Source organism: Neolamprologus multifasciatus, chromosome 7 (assembly GCF_963576455.1).
Source record: "Neolamprologus multifasciatus chromosome 7, fNeoMul1.2, whole genome shotgun sequence".
NCBI lineage: Eukaryota > Metazoa > Chordata > Actinopteri > Cichliformes > Cichlidae > Neolamprologus > Neolamprologus multifasciatus.
In genome coordinates, this window is record NC_140445.1 from 26,679,563 (window position 1) to 26,696,326 (window position 16,764).

Here is a 16,764-nt window from a genome sequence, read left to right on the forward strand (position 1 = left end):
GTTAATCTGAACCATGGAGAAAGTGTGGCTTCATGCATAAGTGACAAAGTCTTGTGCAGAGCAGCACACTGAAAGCTGAGAAATTAACAAAACAATTAACATTTATATTGTTTATTGCTTACAATAGATTCAGTTTTGACAGGCAAGCTCCTCCCATGGTCATTAATACTTTTTTTGTTCATGTAGTTGCTCTTTAGTATTATGTTCCTGTAACAGCACACTTCTGTTACCATATCTCTTTTGATGATCTTACATAAATGTAGAATTGTATTTAAAGTTCAAACAGTTTTGTAAAGATTTTAAAAAAAAAGGATGTAATGGGTAAGTTAGTGCAGTAAGAAGCCTTTTTGAATTTGAGGCCAGAAACAGTTGCAATTCGTTTTCACACGTGAACCTCAGATACTCTTGGGTGAATCAGGTTGGGACACTGTCTAAAGTTGCACTTTCTCAAATGTAGCACACTGCTGTCAATGGTCTGAAACGGTTATATTCTCACTACAAGACATACTCTGGTTTTTTTCTTAGGTGAGGGCACAGCCGGGTTAAAGTATGCAGGAGGCAGGACACTTGACACCAACTCGCTCACTGTGAACTCACCTGACAGTGACCTGTGCTATTCTCAAGTGGACTCGATTGAACAGCACAGAAACTTTGTAAGGAGACGGCAGGTTAAAGACGGCCTCATATCCGTTCTACATTTGTTTTTCGTGTGCACCTCCACAGGGTGATGGCTCAAAAGGTTCATGGCTGGTGTGCATGTGTGAAAACAGCTTGGATTACAGACATGCAGGAAGATATGATAATTAGGTTAAAATCACTAGTGCTATTGAGCCTTGTCCATGTTAAATTTCACATCAGGCAGAAGTTGTGTTTGGCTTTCCTTAGTCAAATATCTCTCTAATATCTTGTGCTTCTCCTCAGGCAAAAAAGACGAGCCTAAAAAGAGGGAAGAGAGGTGAACTGAAAGTCTAATGAGAACTGAACTGCTCCATCGAAAGAGAAAACAGCTTCATTCTGAGTCTGTGATGTTATAAATGTGGGTTTTGTTCAGATATCATGAAGCCTCGCCTTATGAAACCTCGCACATCCAGAGCTCGGTGGCTCATCAGTTTATATGAAAAGAAAATACCACAAATGGAGTTTCAAGGTTGTCAAACAGAGGTAACGTCATGATACCTTTAATGGAGATGGAGTCACGCCTTCCTTCCCTAATGGCTCTTCTACTGATCTCAGTCTGCATCTCAGCTCTCCCTGTTCTCCTGGTCATGAATGAACCAAATGGGCTCAAAACATTCTTTCTCTGTTCTCCTAGACGTACACTGAGACCCGCATTCATCACCTCTCCATGCACCATTACACCCAATGATGGAAGCAAAGAAACAACACTTTCATTAGCAGGTCTGCTCCACTGAGGTGTGGAATGTCTTGTGGGTATCCAGCAACAGTGACAGAGAAAGCCGGCCTTCATGCAGCTATTGTTGTCCTCAACAAGCTCACTTAGTGTAATGGGCAAGGCTGAGCTCGCTCTTCAAAAGACTAGAGGCACCACGCAAGAATAAGAGCAGTCATGCTTAGCCAGATTAGAGATGCGACAAAAGAAAGCATAATAAGTTGTGGCATGAAAATAATGACCTAAATGTGCTTAATTTATATTGACAAGCAAAAAAAAATCTTGTTTTTTTATGTAAAAAAGTTGCGCCAGGTACCAATATTCTAGGGTATCAACAAATTGCCTGCCTTTAAGATCCATGAATCCAGTAATTTTTCTAACTTTCCTAAGCCATCGGTCCAAGAAGCATTCCTGCTGCATGCAGTAGTTCAACATTTAAACTTTCTCAAAATTCATATACTCTAGAGCTCAAATTTCCTTGCTTGATGCAATTACTTTATCTCTTTGTGAATGTCTCAAGTACAAAACCACAGAAACCTTTCAGGGAAAGATTTGTTCAAAATGTACAGCATTATCTTTATATGTAAATGATTGCATTATGCCATTTGCATTCCCTTCTGTGAATTTATCTGTTTGGATACATTCACAGAAGGCAAGAAGCTGGCTCATTAGCTGATTATGGAAAGAGTTGATATTATAAAAACTAAATGACAGTGAGATGATAGTGTAATTCTTTCCTTCTTTTTCTTTCATTTCTTAGAAAAAATACCCAGACTTCAAAACCCTTTAAAAGATGTATTTTGGATGTCAAATTATACATGATTGCAAGACCTATTTGTCTTAAACTTCTTCAAGGTTTTGGTAAAATCCATGAAGGGCAACCATGATTTTCCAGTGCAAAAGTCAGAAATAAAGACCCAGCCCAGCTAGTGATGCAGTCATCCAATCAGCTGTGGAAAGGTTTTGTGTTGATTTTTCACAAAAGAAGAGAATGTCTACATCAACTGTGGCTTTGAAAATCAATTTTACTTCAAATGCATACCCATCTGAGTTGTTGGAAGTGAACAAGCCTACATGCTGGTTTGTCCTTAACAAAGGCACGAGGAGAGAACTTTTCACTGTTTCAGTACATTAAATATTTTTATTTTCCATGCCAGAGCCAAATAGCCAGTGAAAACATTACAGAGACTATTAGAAACCATAAATGTGCTTCTCTATTTGCAGCCTGATTAAACATCTCTGTCAAGACTGGTGGCTGAGGCGGCAGTATTGTTTCACCAAGCGTGTATCTCACTCATCACACTCTATCTGGACATCTTACAGTTGAGTTGAGCTAAAAGGCTTTAAATGGAATTGCCCTTTTCAACTACAAGGCAGAACTGTGAAAAAAGGTATAAAGCAGGCTGCTTTAAGCCAGCGGGGCGAAGGCGTCAGTCGAGCTGCTGGTGATTAGACTGCAACTGAGTGTGGAAATTACGGAGTGCCAAGCTGTGTGTTGTTTTGATAGGATCGGGACAGGGGTTGTTTTCGGGACACTACAATCCATTGTTGAGCCTTCTGGAGGTTTTGTGGACCTAATTAAATGGAAGCTGCGATGATGGAAGGTTTAATCACTTTACAGGTCTGTTGACAAACCCAATTTCAGCCACCCGCAACCTTTCTCTGATATTAATAATGTCTAAAAACCATGTCTATACAACAAAATAAGCAAAGTATCTATGTCTTTCATAACAGGCCAACTTTGATTCGGGAAATGAATTAGGAGATATGCCACCTCCCGTAAATGATTCTGGGCATTTAAACTTCTTTGCAAATGCTGGTGATAATGTCAGGTACATACACCAAATCACCATTGGAGGAATTTGAGCAGTACAAGCAGTCCAAACTTCAGACAACTAGTTGTTACCAAAATGTCCTTCTGTTTTCTTTATCTTGTGTTAGTTATTTGTTTCATTATTGTGCCAGGGCAACACAGAAATCATTATAGAACATATAAAGTTGTTTAGGTTTTCACTCCCTTCAAACATTTTATAAAACTGATGTGACGAAACAGATAACAATAGCCGGTTATGCTAGTTATACTCTGACATCAATCAACAAGACTAACATGGGCCAATACCAGTGGTCATTGGATACAGAGCCTGCCGTAATATATCGCCATAACAGAATGCCAGCCTCTGATGGCAATGTAGTACCTAAATAGGGAGCTACTTCAGCAACCTCCAACAAACTAATCCTGCTAAAGGTGGAAAGGGCAAACTTGCTTCACCCCTCCCAACACAATCCAACAGTAAATAAAGTAAATGACTCAACCTAGCATCCCTGGAACACTTGCTAGTTATGCTCAGTAGACAGAAAAGGGAAATGGTGGATGGAAATTACTGATGCTGTTACATGATGGAAAAGGTGGGATTTAGCCAACTAGTTAAAATGATCAACCCAAGACACAAAATTCCAGATTAGAAAATATTTTTGAATTTCTGCTTTATTACTACTTTATTACATAAAAATATTACATAGCTCCAGAAGGGTTTTAAGATTACGTTACTTTAATTACTGTTAAACAAAAGTGTTAAGCAGTTATGTTTCTAGTTTTATGCTTACATTTGTTTTATGTTACATCACTTTATATGATGCTTTGTCACAACTGCTACATTATAATGGGCTGAACTTTGTTCTGAATTGGGCTCCTCTCAGTTTTGCTGTTGTTCAAGGTCGTGGTAAGTAGGGGTGCTGCAGCACCCCCTGCCAAGCGCCAAAAAACCCTAGATAAATATGTTAAAAACCTTTATAGTGCCAAGAGTGTTCCTGTTATCAGCTGTCTAAGAAATGTGTGATAGGAAGTTGTAATATATTTAAAATGCCAAGTAATGATGTTTTTTTTCTTTACACATCACCAGGTATCATGGTCAAATGACTTTACATAGTAGCCACTAATAGATAAAACTTGGTGCATTTTTTTAAATGACAGTAATATCAAAACACTTGTTTTGTTACCAGCTAGCTTATAAAAAGAGCACAGCAAAAGACCAGCATATTATAGAGCATCATCCCCCTGATGACTCTCAGAACTGTTCCTGTTGGCCTCACCAGAGTGATTATTCTCCAGTGACGCTGTTCAATACATTACAGATGAAAGTCACACACCTGTTACTGATGAATGCCTTCAAAGACATTTTGAAAACTTGGGACAATTTCTTCCGTAGAACTCATGAAGAAATTCATCGCCTAAACCTCGGAGCACCTTTGGAGTATTATATTTGTGCACACAGATGAAAGTAACCCTTTGGCCTATTATAAGCTGCTGCAGTTTAATATTGTTATTAGGCAGTGATTTTACAGTCCTACATTTGCTGCAGAAGGGCATTTGACCATATTGTATGCTGTGCAAATCTGGCTTTAGGGCGAGTATTATATGCTAAAATGATAGGTTCTAGTCAGCAGTGTGCAAACAGGCCTGTTGTATGTCCCGACTGCTGTATCTTTAGAGACTAAACAACTGCAATACCTGAATCCTCTTTAATGTTTTTATGGATTGGCTCACCTGTGTTTGTGCCTGATGTGTGCGCCCAGAAGTTTAATTATTTTAGTGCCTGAGTTAAGATATTGTAAAAAACTGTGTCTCGTCTATGCGGAACAGATAAGTTAAGTTTGGCTGTTTATTCTTGTCTGCTGTGTGCAGTGGGAACTATTAGTTGCTACGCTGACAGACTTTTTAGAGTTAAGTTAAAGCTGCTGGGAGCTTGTAGCAGTAGGTTCTCACTTCAAATTAAATAACTTGTAATCAGTGACAACAACAAATTGAAAATGGAAATTTTGGTAGCAGAAATCAATGTCACTGGCTGCAAGCTGCAATCACAAATAAAACATATTTTTTCTAAAGTGTCATAAATATCATTATTGCAGATTTCCTGGAAATATTGAAGCTTTATTAATATATCCACTGGCCATTGGATATTTTCTCTAATTATGAAAAAAGCATGCTTTCTAGAAAGGGGTTAGCAATTAGCTGATACTCCTGTAGTTCTTATTTATTAGAGGACACTAATCAAAAACACTCACAGTTATTCAAAGCCATTCTTAAATCAGTCTTAGATGTTTAGAGCACAAGCTAATCATCTTACCTCAGTGAGAGGGAAAAAATGCTTTCACGGTAACTGTCATCTATTCAATTCAATTCAATTCAATTCAATTTTATTTATATAGCGCCAAATCACAACAAATGTCGCCTCAAGGCGCTTCATAGATACAGAGAAAAGCCCAACAATCATATGACCCCCTATGAGCAAGCACTTTGGCGACAGTGGGAAGGAAAAACTCCCTTTTAACAGGAAGAAACCTCCGGCAGAACCAGGCTCAGGGAGGGGCGGCCATCTGCTGCGACCGGTTGGGGTGAGAGAAGGAAGACAGGATAAAGACATGCTGTGGAAGAGAGACAGAGATTAATAACAGATACGATTCAATACAGAGAGGTCTGTTAATACATAGTGAGTGAGAAAGGTGACTGGAAAGGAAAAACTCAATGCATCATGGGAATCCCCCGGCAGCCTACATCTATTGCAGCATAACTAAGGGAGGATTCAGGGTCACCTGGTCCAGCCCTAACTATATGCTTTAGCAAAAAGGAAGGTTTTAAGCCTAATCTTAAAAGTAGAGATAGTGTCTGTCTCCTGAATCCAAACTGGAAGCTGGTTCCACAGAAGAGGGGCCTGAAAACTGAAGGCTCTCCCTCCCATTCTACTTTTAAATACTCTAGGAACAACAAGTAGGCCTGCAGAGCGGGAGCGAAGTGCTCTAATAGGGTGATATGGTACTACAAGGTCATTAAGATAAGATGGGGCCTGATTATTTAAGACCTTGTATGTGAGGAGCAGGATTTTGAATTCAATTCTGGATTTAACAGGAAGCCAATGAAGGGAAGCCAAAACAGGAGAAATATGCTCTCTCCTTCTAGTCCCTGTCAGTACTCTTGCTGCAGCATTTTGGATTAACTGAAGGCTTTTCAGTGAGTTTTTTGGACATCCTGATAATAATGAATTGCAGTAGTCTAGCCTGGAAGTAATAAATGCATGAACTAGTTTTTCAGCGTCACTCTGAGACAGGATATTTCTAATTTTAGAGATGTTGCGCAAATGGAAGAACGCAGTCTTACATATTTGTTTAATATGTGCGTTGAAGGACATATCCTGGTCAAAAATGACTCCAAGGTTCCTCACAGTGTTACTGGAGGCCAAGGTAATGCCATCCAGAGTAAGAATCTGGTTAGATACCATATTTCTAAGCTTTTCAGCGCCGAGTACAATGACCTCAGTTTTATCTGAGTTAAGAAGCAGAAAGTTAGTGGCCATCCAAGTCTTTATGTCTTTAAGACATTCCTGCAGTTTAACTAATTGGTGTGTGTTATCTGGCTTCATGGACAGATAGAGCTGGGTGTCATCTGCATAGCAGTGAAAATGTATGCTATGTCTTCTAATGATGCTGCCTAGGGGAAGCATGTATAATGTAAACAGAATTGGTCCTAGCACCGAACCCTGTGGAACTCCATAATTAACCTCAGTGTGTGAAGAGGACTCTCCATTTACATGCACAAATTGGAGTCTATTAGATAGATATGATACAAACCACTGCAGTGCAATACCTGTAATACCTACAGCATGTTCTAATCGCTCTAATAGAATATTATGGTCAACAGTATCGAATGCTGCACTAAGGTCACCATCTATCACTCACACGCCATGTGTTTATTAAGATGTAAGCACTGCCATGGGGAAAAATGATTTCTATTAAACTGCCTACACCAACAAGTAAAAAAGCATAATTCATTTTACATATGACTGATTATATGTGCTGTGAGATTATTAAAACCCTTGTTTCCATCTCTAGAAAATGCTTATATAAGTGGTGTTGGGTGGTTTGAGTTGAGACTTATGGTGGCCAACAGGGCGCCCTTTAAAATAACAACAATTTAAGCTTCTGGGTGTTAGGCTAAATGGTGTAATTCCTCTAACTCCCGGCCAGCGTTGGCAGAAATTCCACAGTAATATGCGACATGATTTCATAGTGGCTGCTGTCTTTGAGACATGTTTGTAATGCTGAAAGGATCACCGAGGGGCACAGACAGATAAACAGAAAGGCTGGGAGAGAGGTTTGAGGAACAAGGTTCCCTTTTTTTCTGGTGCTTTCAGACTTGAGTTATTAGAATCCATTTTTCCTTAATAACAAAAGGATGTAGAGAAACAAGCACTTGGATGTTTATACAGCTGATTACTCACACCACACCTTTCTCCACATAAGCTATGGGGAAAAAGGGAAAGGGACAAGAGGGCTGTACATTTCCAGTCTCAATCATTTATATTACACATACTAGTGTCTTATGCTGATGTATTTTACAATATACGAGAGCGTTGGGGGGGGGGGCTTGTTTATTGAAACAAGCAAGCCTGATGCATGAAGGCCGAAGCCTGAACCCACCAGCTGCTTCATGTAACATCACATCATTTGGCATCATCAGCATGAGATGGATGTTGTTCAGACTCGAAGAGACATAATTGCATTCGGAAAAAGCGCACATCTTAAAATAATGCTTTTCTTAAAAGTCCAATCAGTTGATCACTCCTCTGTGGAAGTTAGTAGAAACTTATGTGCTGCTACACCTTAAATGTTGACTATGGAGACAATTATAGCCCAGCCACCTTTTTATGCTTGTGTAAATTGTAACTGTAGGTTTGGGAAATAGCATTGCTTTAATGTGTCCACTTCACTCTCCTTGTCATGTTTAATTTATCTGAAACAGTCTCTGCTGTAGGATTACAGCTGTACCACTGTGTTTCTGTTATTTTTGCAATAATAACAATTCCACAGAAGCAAAGATGAGACGGTATGAAGAAGTACATCTCTCTAGTCAGTGAAGTTTCTAACTAACCTGGGAGAAGTTGAGCCCATTGAGTGGATGGCACTGTTCCTCCACCTTCTCGACAGCTCCTGTTCTCTTCCTCATCCTCTCCGCCTCTTGGGCCAGATACAGGTCCAGCACCGGCACCCCTCTCGTCTTAATGTCTGCCTCGGTTAACGAGTTCACCATCAGCATCACCCAAACGGGTCGCTTCCTCTCCCAGTTCCCAGCGATGGCATTGAAGAGGTAGTCTGCGTAGAGTCCCTTCCCTCTCTGATCCGGGGTCATCCAAGAAGGCATCATGAGCTTTACATACTCAAGGTGTCTTTTAAGTCTCCTGTAAATGTCTCTGGGTAATACGTCCTGCAGGTTCTCACCTTGAGGAAGCAGCTGACAGCTGGTCAGGGCTGAGATGGTGTAAGGGTCTGTTAGGTCCAACTCAAAGTAGACAATATTGCTCTCCTGGAAGGCCTGCTTGGAATTTTCTGGGATAAAATCCCAAACACGTGTGTAGGGAACGTGGATTGTACCGTAGAAATATGAAGGAGGGTCCCGTTTGATCATCCACAGGAAGGAGTTTAGGTCAGTTTGCTGTGGGTGCAAGAAAAAAATATTAGCAAAGCTACAATCAAGATAGACAGACCCATTCATGAGCCCTCTTCCACTTATCCAATTCAGGGTCAAAGAAGGTCTGCAGCCTATCCCTACTGTGATAGGGCGAGAGGCATGATAGATCCTGAACACGTCGCTAATCACACACGGAGACAGACAACCATTCACAATTTAGAATCATCAATTAACTAAATCCCATGTATGTGTTTGGAGTGCAGGAGGAAGCCAGTGTAGACACACAGACATGTGGAGAACACGTGAACTCCACACAGTAATGCCCCCAGACTGGATTCAGACCCACAACCTTCATACAATGAGCCAACAGTCCCAACCACCAGATCCAACAAACAAACATAAACTGAGTGGTTCATAATAACGTGCTAAATATTTTACTTTTTATGTTTGTTCGATAGTCCTAAACCACAATCTGATGAAATATAGAAATATAGAAATCCTTAATGTAGGAGATTCCTGATTGTCTAATTAATTATAATTGTGAGTTGCTCAAGTAATCAAATTATCACCTAAGCACGTAGCACCTAAACAATAGCAACTCTAAGAAAAGAAAAAAAACATAGGAAAACAAGCAAGAAAGAAACAAAGGGGCAAATTTACAGTCTTCCCATTATGTTTACATTACAGCCTGTCTGACACCAACTGCCTCTTTGTCTGTGAGTGGCTGTTTATTAGACAGACCACTAACACGCTGATAATGACTTATTAACAGGCCACTTAGAGCCCAAGTGTCAAATGAACAATACACATGTCAGTGACTGTCAGACTACAGGCTGCTGCCCTGAATGTTTTCCTTCCTGTTGCTGCTGGATCTGACCTCAGATTGGTCTGAGTTACTCTGGGGCATGATGAATGGTGTTACAAGAAGACTACTCACTAAGAGACTGAAAGGTTATTTTTATGAATGCACACATCTTTTTGTAGATTAGATGAGGATCTACAAATAACAGAATCCCAATACACAAAAGGAGTGTTAAAAGAAATAGTTCATTGATTAGCTGACAGAAAATTGTAGGCAATCCACTTCTTTGTAAGCTTGTTAGTTTTCAAGTTAAAGCTACATTAGAGATTTGGAAGCTTTTTTTCAGATTTCAAAGATCAGATCATCAATTTATTAATTAAACAAATAATGAAGATAAGTGAGTAGTTGCACAAAAAACAAACTGGGCTGATTTTACAAGTTATAAAAGGCAGATTTAACTAAATCCAAGACAGGTCCAGTCTGAGATCAACTATTTTATGTGTTATGCAAAAAAGTGCAAAATTAAAAGCAAATGAAAAGACACAAAAAGCAACACTGTTGCAAACTGAAACAGTGTGATCACTCATACACTCTCTCTTCATACAACTTACTTTCCTGTTCAGCTCGCAGCTGGCGGAGTCCTTCAGCCTCCACTGGTCTGCTCGGACCAACAGTATGAGGCAGGACTGAATGAATGCGCCCAAAGTGCCCCGCATCGTAGCTGTCTCCAAACCGTGCACGGTGGCCTGTGTTTACTCTACCACAACGTGTTTGCAGCAACTATACCAAAAAAGCATGGACCAAGTCCTATTTCCACAGCTTGAGCTCCGTGCGGTCACGTAAAATGAGCTGACAAGTATCCGATAAACCGCCGGACAGAATCATGTTGACTTCAGCCTCCTGGACTCAACGCTGCCGCTTCACGTGTGTCTGAGAGAGAGAGGGGCGGTCATAGGAGTCTACACAGGGTCACATCATCCTCTCACTGCTGGTCATGTTGGATCCCCCTCCAACAGACACACACTCCCCTCTCTGTACTCCCTTCTGGCAAGAAAAACTGCGCGACTTTATCCAAAAGTTGCCTGCAAAAGTTGAAGCAACAGGTCCACGCCGTGCCAGCACCTGAAGCTAAACATCAGAATAAAACTCGGGATTACGTTTTGACCTCTGTTTTCCTGATGTCTGGTTTGGTGAGTGTGAGCGTGGTGCACGAAGCCACACTTGCCAGATAGATATTTAAAAACCCCAAACTTTTGCGCACACTGCTCCGTCTATCCACCAAGACTGCACTGTTTGTTTCTGCGTCTCTCTTTCTCTCTCTCTCTCTCTCTCTGACGTGTGTGAATGAGCACCTACCACCCCACCCCTCCCCCAGGTTGTCTGCATAAACCCCACCGCCACCACCCTGCTGCAGTCCACCCTTTCCTTTCTCTCTCTCTCTCGCTTTCTCTCTCACACTCACATACAGTAATCTGATTAAACGTCACCTCTTCGATTACAATTCATATGTCAATGAATTCAGTGTGCATACCTTTACCAGACTTAAATCAAGAGCAATTTATCACCGATATGTGTGATTAACAAAGCTACACCGATTACAGCATTTATCCCTGATTTCAATTATTGTTAGACTGATGAGGTCTCTTTTTGTCGCCCTAGAGAAGCAGGCCCCAAAGGCATTGTTTTTGGGGTGCCGCTCGAGATCCCGTGGATAGATTATCATGTTCTAGTCCTTAATGCCTTACAAACAGGAGGAATTCGCATGAGAAAACCTGCCAAAACACTGGCTTACATCTGGGACAGACAAGGAAACCGCAGAGCTTCACCTTTTCATGAAAGGCCAGCAGAGACATGCAGCAGCTGAGAAAAGGTCAGTCACCTCGCCCTGAATAAATAAGGACTACCAATATGACATTTTTACTATTCAGGGTCCACGTAGAAAATGTGTTTGTAACCTATTTTTATATATTTATTAGGTCGTATTACCATTAGATCCAACACAGCTTTACATTTTCTAATGTTTTAGCAGTTTTGGAATGAATTTCCTAAATAAGGCCTTGAGGTTTATATCTGCGTCTCGAGGCCGATCTGTGCGCTCTGGCTCGAAACCCCTGGTTCACACGGTGGCAGTGAACACATGTTGATGTTTTCAGACGTCTGAGTAAATACGAAATGGTTTATTGACGCGAGGAACGACCGATTTCTGTCGCTTGCTGTTTGCATACAAATAGAACCGGCTGGAGAGAGAGAGAAATTTGTCTTGTATGATAATTGGTTTCAACAGTGCAAGACATTAAGCTCACGGGGTCAATCTCACCGAATGCAACTGACAACGTTGACTCGTGCGATTTAAATCCGTTTAAATCATTTAGCAGTGAATGATAATAATCAGATATGTGGCTGCGTGTGCATACATTTCCCCTTGGTACACTAATAATCTGCTGTGTTTTTGCATAGCTGTGTGTAAATAAACCAACTTTACCAATATCTGTTAAAGCGCCTCCTAGTGGATAGAGTCGTTTCTGCTAGTTCCAGAACTGGACTGAAGGAGAAAAAGGAAGCAGAGAGGATGGAAGATAGGATGAAGGGTGAGACGACAAATTCAGTCCAGAAAAGTAAAGACAGAAAAGAAGCAGCGGTGTCAGCTGAGTTTATTCTGCCCAAAGATAGTTTGGAGATCATTCTCACCATCTTTTTAGAATCCAGAATTGTAAATATAAATTATAACACATGGTTACTCGTGCTATTTTCGATCCATTTCGACTTTACTCATTTCTGAACATCGCTGCATTTGTCTAATGATGTTAGTGACTAACAGGAAACTGTCAATCATGCACATAAACAATCTACTGGAAATGATCTTTATCTTAAGCTAATTTGTCCAATCTGTTGGCAGGACACATCGAGAGAAGCAAAAACAACTTCGAATGTGTGTGTGTGTGTGTGTGTGTGCGTGTGTGTGTGCGTGTGTGTGTGTGTGTGCGTGTGTGTGTGCATGCACGCATGTGTGTGTTTGATCATTTGTTCTGTGCATCTGTATGAAGATTAAAAGAACATCATCTGTGTGCGACTAAGCACACACCTGTTTTTTATCTGGCAAAGGCTGTTCGATCATCCTCCCCAGCTCAATGTAGCATCACATATGGCATGCCTGGTGTAAGAGCCCTTAACGTGTGCTTTTTATGTTTTTTTTATTGCAGCAGAAGTCACAGTTTTAGTACCTCGCTTGGAGCGAGGATCAGAATGAAGTCTGGGGTTCATGACTCCTCAGAGATTAACTAACACGTTGCTAAAAATGTCACGTCAGTGCAAAATACCTTTACAACTAAAAACCATATGACACACCAGCATGTGGGGAGATTAAAAGCACCTAGTTGTATGTTCTTGTGGTTTGAAAAATGTTTTTTTTATTGTAATGATATAAGTTAAACCTTACCAGGTGACTTTAAAGATGATTTGGTTTTGTGGTCAGATTTTTTGCACAAGTGAACTAAATGTTAAACCAGTAATCCACAGTTTTATTAGTTAATTTGAATACTCCAAAAAACACTGATGATATTTTGTTCAAGTTGAGTGCAGTAAGTCTGTTTGAAATCTGGAATGGATTTCAGTGACCTCCTGTCAATACAGATGCAACATTACATCTGTATATTTCCACTTTAAAGTGGCTTTGTTTATGAAGATCAAACAGAACTGGGGTCTTCTGAGAGATCCTGAGCAAACATCCGATTCGGCCTCTTTAGAAAAATCTTCAAAAGCGTCTCACAGTATGGAAATGACCACATATGTTTCATTTTTACAGATGGGGTGGTGAATGCATTTGATCCTAACAGGTGACTCATACAACACTGTTTGGGGGTTTTTTTGTTTTCTAATGCAACAATATTGTAAAATGAGAAAATTATATCATATATATGTGTATGTGTGTGTAGAAACACCATGAACAAGATATAACAAATAAAAAGAAGAAGAAGAAGTTTATATTGGGTCAAAAGAAAAATGCATAAAAACATAAACAAAACATGTCATGTTTGGAGATGGGTCTCTCCACTGAAATCCACTAGGGCTTGTTAAACAGCGAGACCTGGGTGTGGAGCTTTTCAGACCTGTGAGATGGAACCATGCTAACCACTCTGGTGGGGAAGTACCCCGTGCTGGTGTGAGAGGTTGAGTGGTTGAGTTGTCTGGCCTATGCCTCCATTCTGCTGCAGTTCCATTTCCCAGAGTTTGTTGTGGCCTCTGGTGCCCAATGGACACTATACCTGAGTTGTGTGTTTTGTCTCTGGAGAATATTCCTGAATGTTTGTGAGACCTCATGGTTGGGTTCCGGTGCTAGAAACACCTTATTAGCAATCACAGGCTTACTTATTTGCAGCAAAACACTTAAGGTCAAAGTTCAAAGCTTGACTTTCTGACTGTATCATCAGATATGAGGCGCGGTTTCTTGGACACTTGGGGTGGGTGAACAGCTAACATGTAGCTGTGGCACATTTTTCCTCCACGGGACATTTTTGGATACACTGTGAGGATATTAGAGACATGGAAGCAAAGAAAGCCACATTTGGACCCAGTGCTGGTGGTTACTTGAATTGTGGTCAGTAGGCTGTCAGCGCCTGTTGGAGGTGAAAACTAAGAATCATCAAGGGGACACCGATGATGAAGGAAGCTGTCAAGCTGAAAAAGAAGACCATTTGGGCTTGGCTGACCTAGAGGCTTCCAGAAGAAGTAGACAAGTACCTGTGGGACAGAAGGACTACAGCTGTGATGTAGGAACAGTTCGGTTAACTTGAACAAGGTTTTGGCAAATCCACAGATGATTCTAGATGGGAAACCAGGGCCTGTCCTGAGCAGTAATCAGTCAGGGAGAAAAATAGCTGACCTAAACTGTGGATATTGGTAGTGGAAAGCACATTTTGATGACGTGTTGAATCAGGCATGAAAAAAAGAACAGGAAGAGATGAGAATCATATGGACTGCATATGCAGTTCCAGTAATTGTCCGATTACAGATGGTCAGTCATATAAACCACTGTCTTATTGTGTCTAATTGAAAAGACCTGGCTCTAGTATCTACAGCTTGTGTACTGGCAGATGCCTGATTGCCTCCATGCTTGCATTGCCTGCCTGTAGACATTTTCACACATGACCTCCAGATAATGTCGGAGGAATCCGGTTGATAAATTATCCAAATATGCTCTTTTTGATATTTAGCTCAGTAATCTTTGGAGATGTTCTCATTCCAAAGATTTCTTCGGTTTAGGCACGTAGGGGCCCGGATAAAGCCTGCAGGACCCAGGAGACATGACTCCCACTCGCTAGCTGGGATTTCTCGGGACAGTTACCTGCTTGATATTTTTCACATCAGCCCAATCAGGCATCACATGGACTTTTTACTAGGGAGCTGGCAGATTAAAGACTGTCCCAAGTGTTGTCACGTGTACCTTTGTGTGGTAATGTCTAGACAAGTTCAGAGCGGCAGTTCATGCGTGAAAATGGTCTATGTGGTTTTAGTGGAGGTGGCTGGCTTTTATTTCCAACACACATTATTATACAAAGTAGAGTGTGTTCAGTTAAACCTGGAGTGGATCTTTATGTGCAGATATGAGAGAAGTTTTGATATTTTCATAAAATATTAAGCCACAGAATATATATAGTACACACTATATTTCGTTTTTAGCCTCAGACATTTTCAAGTTACAGATAAAGACTTTTAGTTTTCAAAGAGTTTTGTGAATTTTAAAATAATACTTTCATTTGAATTTATTATTAAATAAAGGGTGATAAATGATTTATTGATTGTACTCTGAGCTCCTATAGATGATTCAGTAACAAATGAAGTGACCTTCCAATACCATCTCCCTGCTTTAATGGCTACAGATGCAGATGTTCATGCCAAAGTGTCACTGGACCAATTAAACTACATTTACCACTTTGAACATCAGTCGATCACGTTAGATCAGAAGTAAGTAATACATAGATGTCAGATAGATCGTATACAAAGACAGACTTCATTATGTCTCTCTTACCAAACAGAAGATCCAGAGGCTGAGGGACAGTTTGTGTGCTAGCAAGATAGCATAAAATAAAAAAACAAGGCTGTGGATGTTAAACTGTTTGTCACAACATGGCTATTTTTTTCTCATTGATTGCTTCGCTTCATCTGTTTACCTGTTATAGATCTTGTATATTTTTGGTAATCACAGGACTCAGAAGATGTCCAGGAAAGTAACAAAGCCTGTAATGTCTGTGCTATTTAGGGTAAATGTATTTTAGGCCCTTTGGGTAGATTGGGTAGATAGACTGAAAGAGACTTCTGAATTTTTTTACAATCAAGACAGTGACTCATAGTTTTTATTAACTATACAAACCACACAGAGGTGCCCTGTGGAATGTCCTCTACAGGCAAATCCTGATCTAGGTTGTGTTCTGTGTTTGAGGTGGTCATATAAAATCGTGATCCAATCAGAGCCATTTAGAGTATTTATAAATGAGTCCCGGAGGGTATTTGTCTTCGTCAGGCAGAGAAAATATTGCTTTATTGCACAGATATTTGACTTTTATAATGACATCTTTTTGGGTTTTGGAAAGAAAAAGAAAGAAAACCACACACATTTTCTTCCTATGACATGATAATTTGTCCTGCTGTTTTGCTCTGCTTACAGTAATCCCATCTATTCTAATCTGTGACTTCTCAACACAAGACAGCCAATCTCCCAGATATCTCAGCTTCAATGAGATTTATATGGAGAGTTTCTAGTTTTAGCAGGGTGTGTTTGATAGTCACAGCACATTTAATTATCTGGTACTTGTAAACATCTATAGTTTCACATTTCAAAAACAAACATGCCATTAATGGCAAATGGCACAGACAGCAGAAAAGGCATGACTGTATGGTTAGCTGTGATGGAAGTGGTTGTGTGACTGAGCCTTTAGTCACAGCTTCAAAGGCAGAAGTGGTGTTCAGGGTAAAAAGCACTTACTGGAATCCAGGGTGTCCCAGCGGATCTGTGGGCAGACACACATACTTGTATACTTGATCCAAAGCTCTGATCCCAGCTTATGTTCGTAATGTTTCATCACCCAACCACCTTCCTCTCAGTGTTTGTTGTTGAAC

General features: G+C 40.4%; 1 protein-coding gene across 1 annotated transcript in view; it reads right to left on the reverse strand.

Annotated features, from left to right (window-relative positions):
- trabd2a (TraB domain containing 2A) overlaps nucleotides 1-11,033 on the reverse strand; it is a 58,566-nt gene extending 47,533 nt beyond the window's left edge. Inside the window, exons 1-2 of the mRNA XM_085168530.1 lie at nucleotides 10,263-11,033; nucleotides 8,313-8,873 (exon numbers count right to left, since the gene is read on the reverse strand). Coding sequence (XP_085024656.1) covers nucleotides 8,313-8,873; nucleotides 10,263-10,367 — 666 coding nt within the window. The 5' untranslated portion in view covers nucleotides 10,368-11,033. The remainder of the gene's footprint in view (nucleotides 1-8,312; nucleotides 8,874-10,262) is intronic.
- Between the last annotated feature and the right edge of the window lie 5,731 nt (nucleotides 11,034-16,764).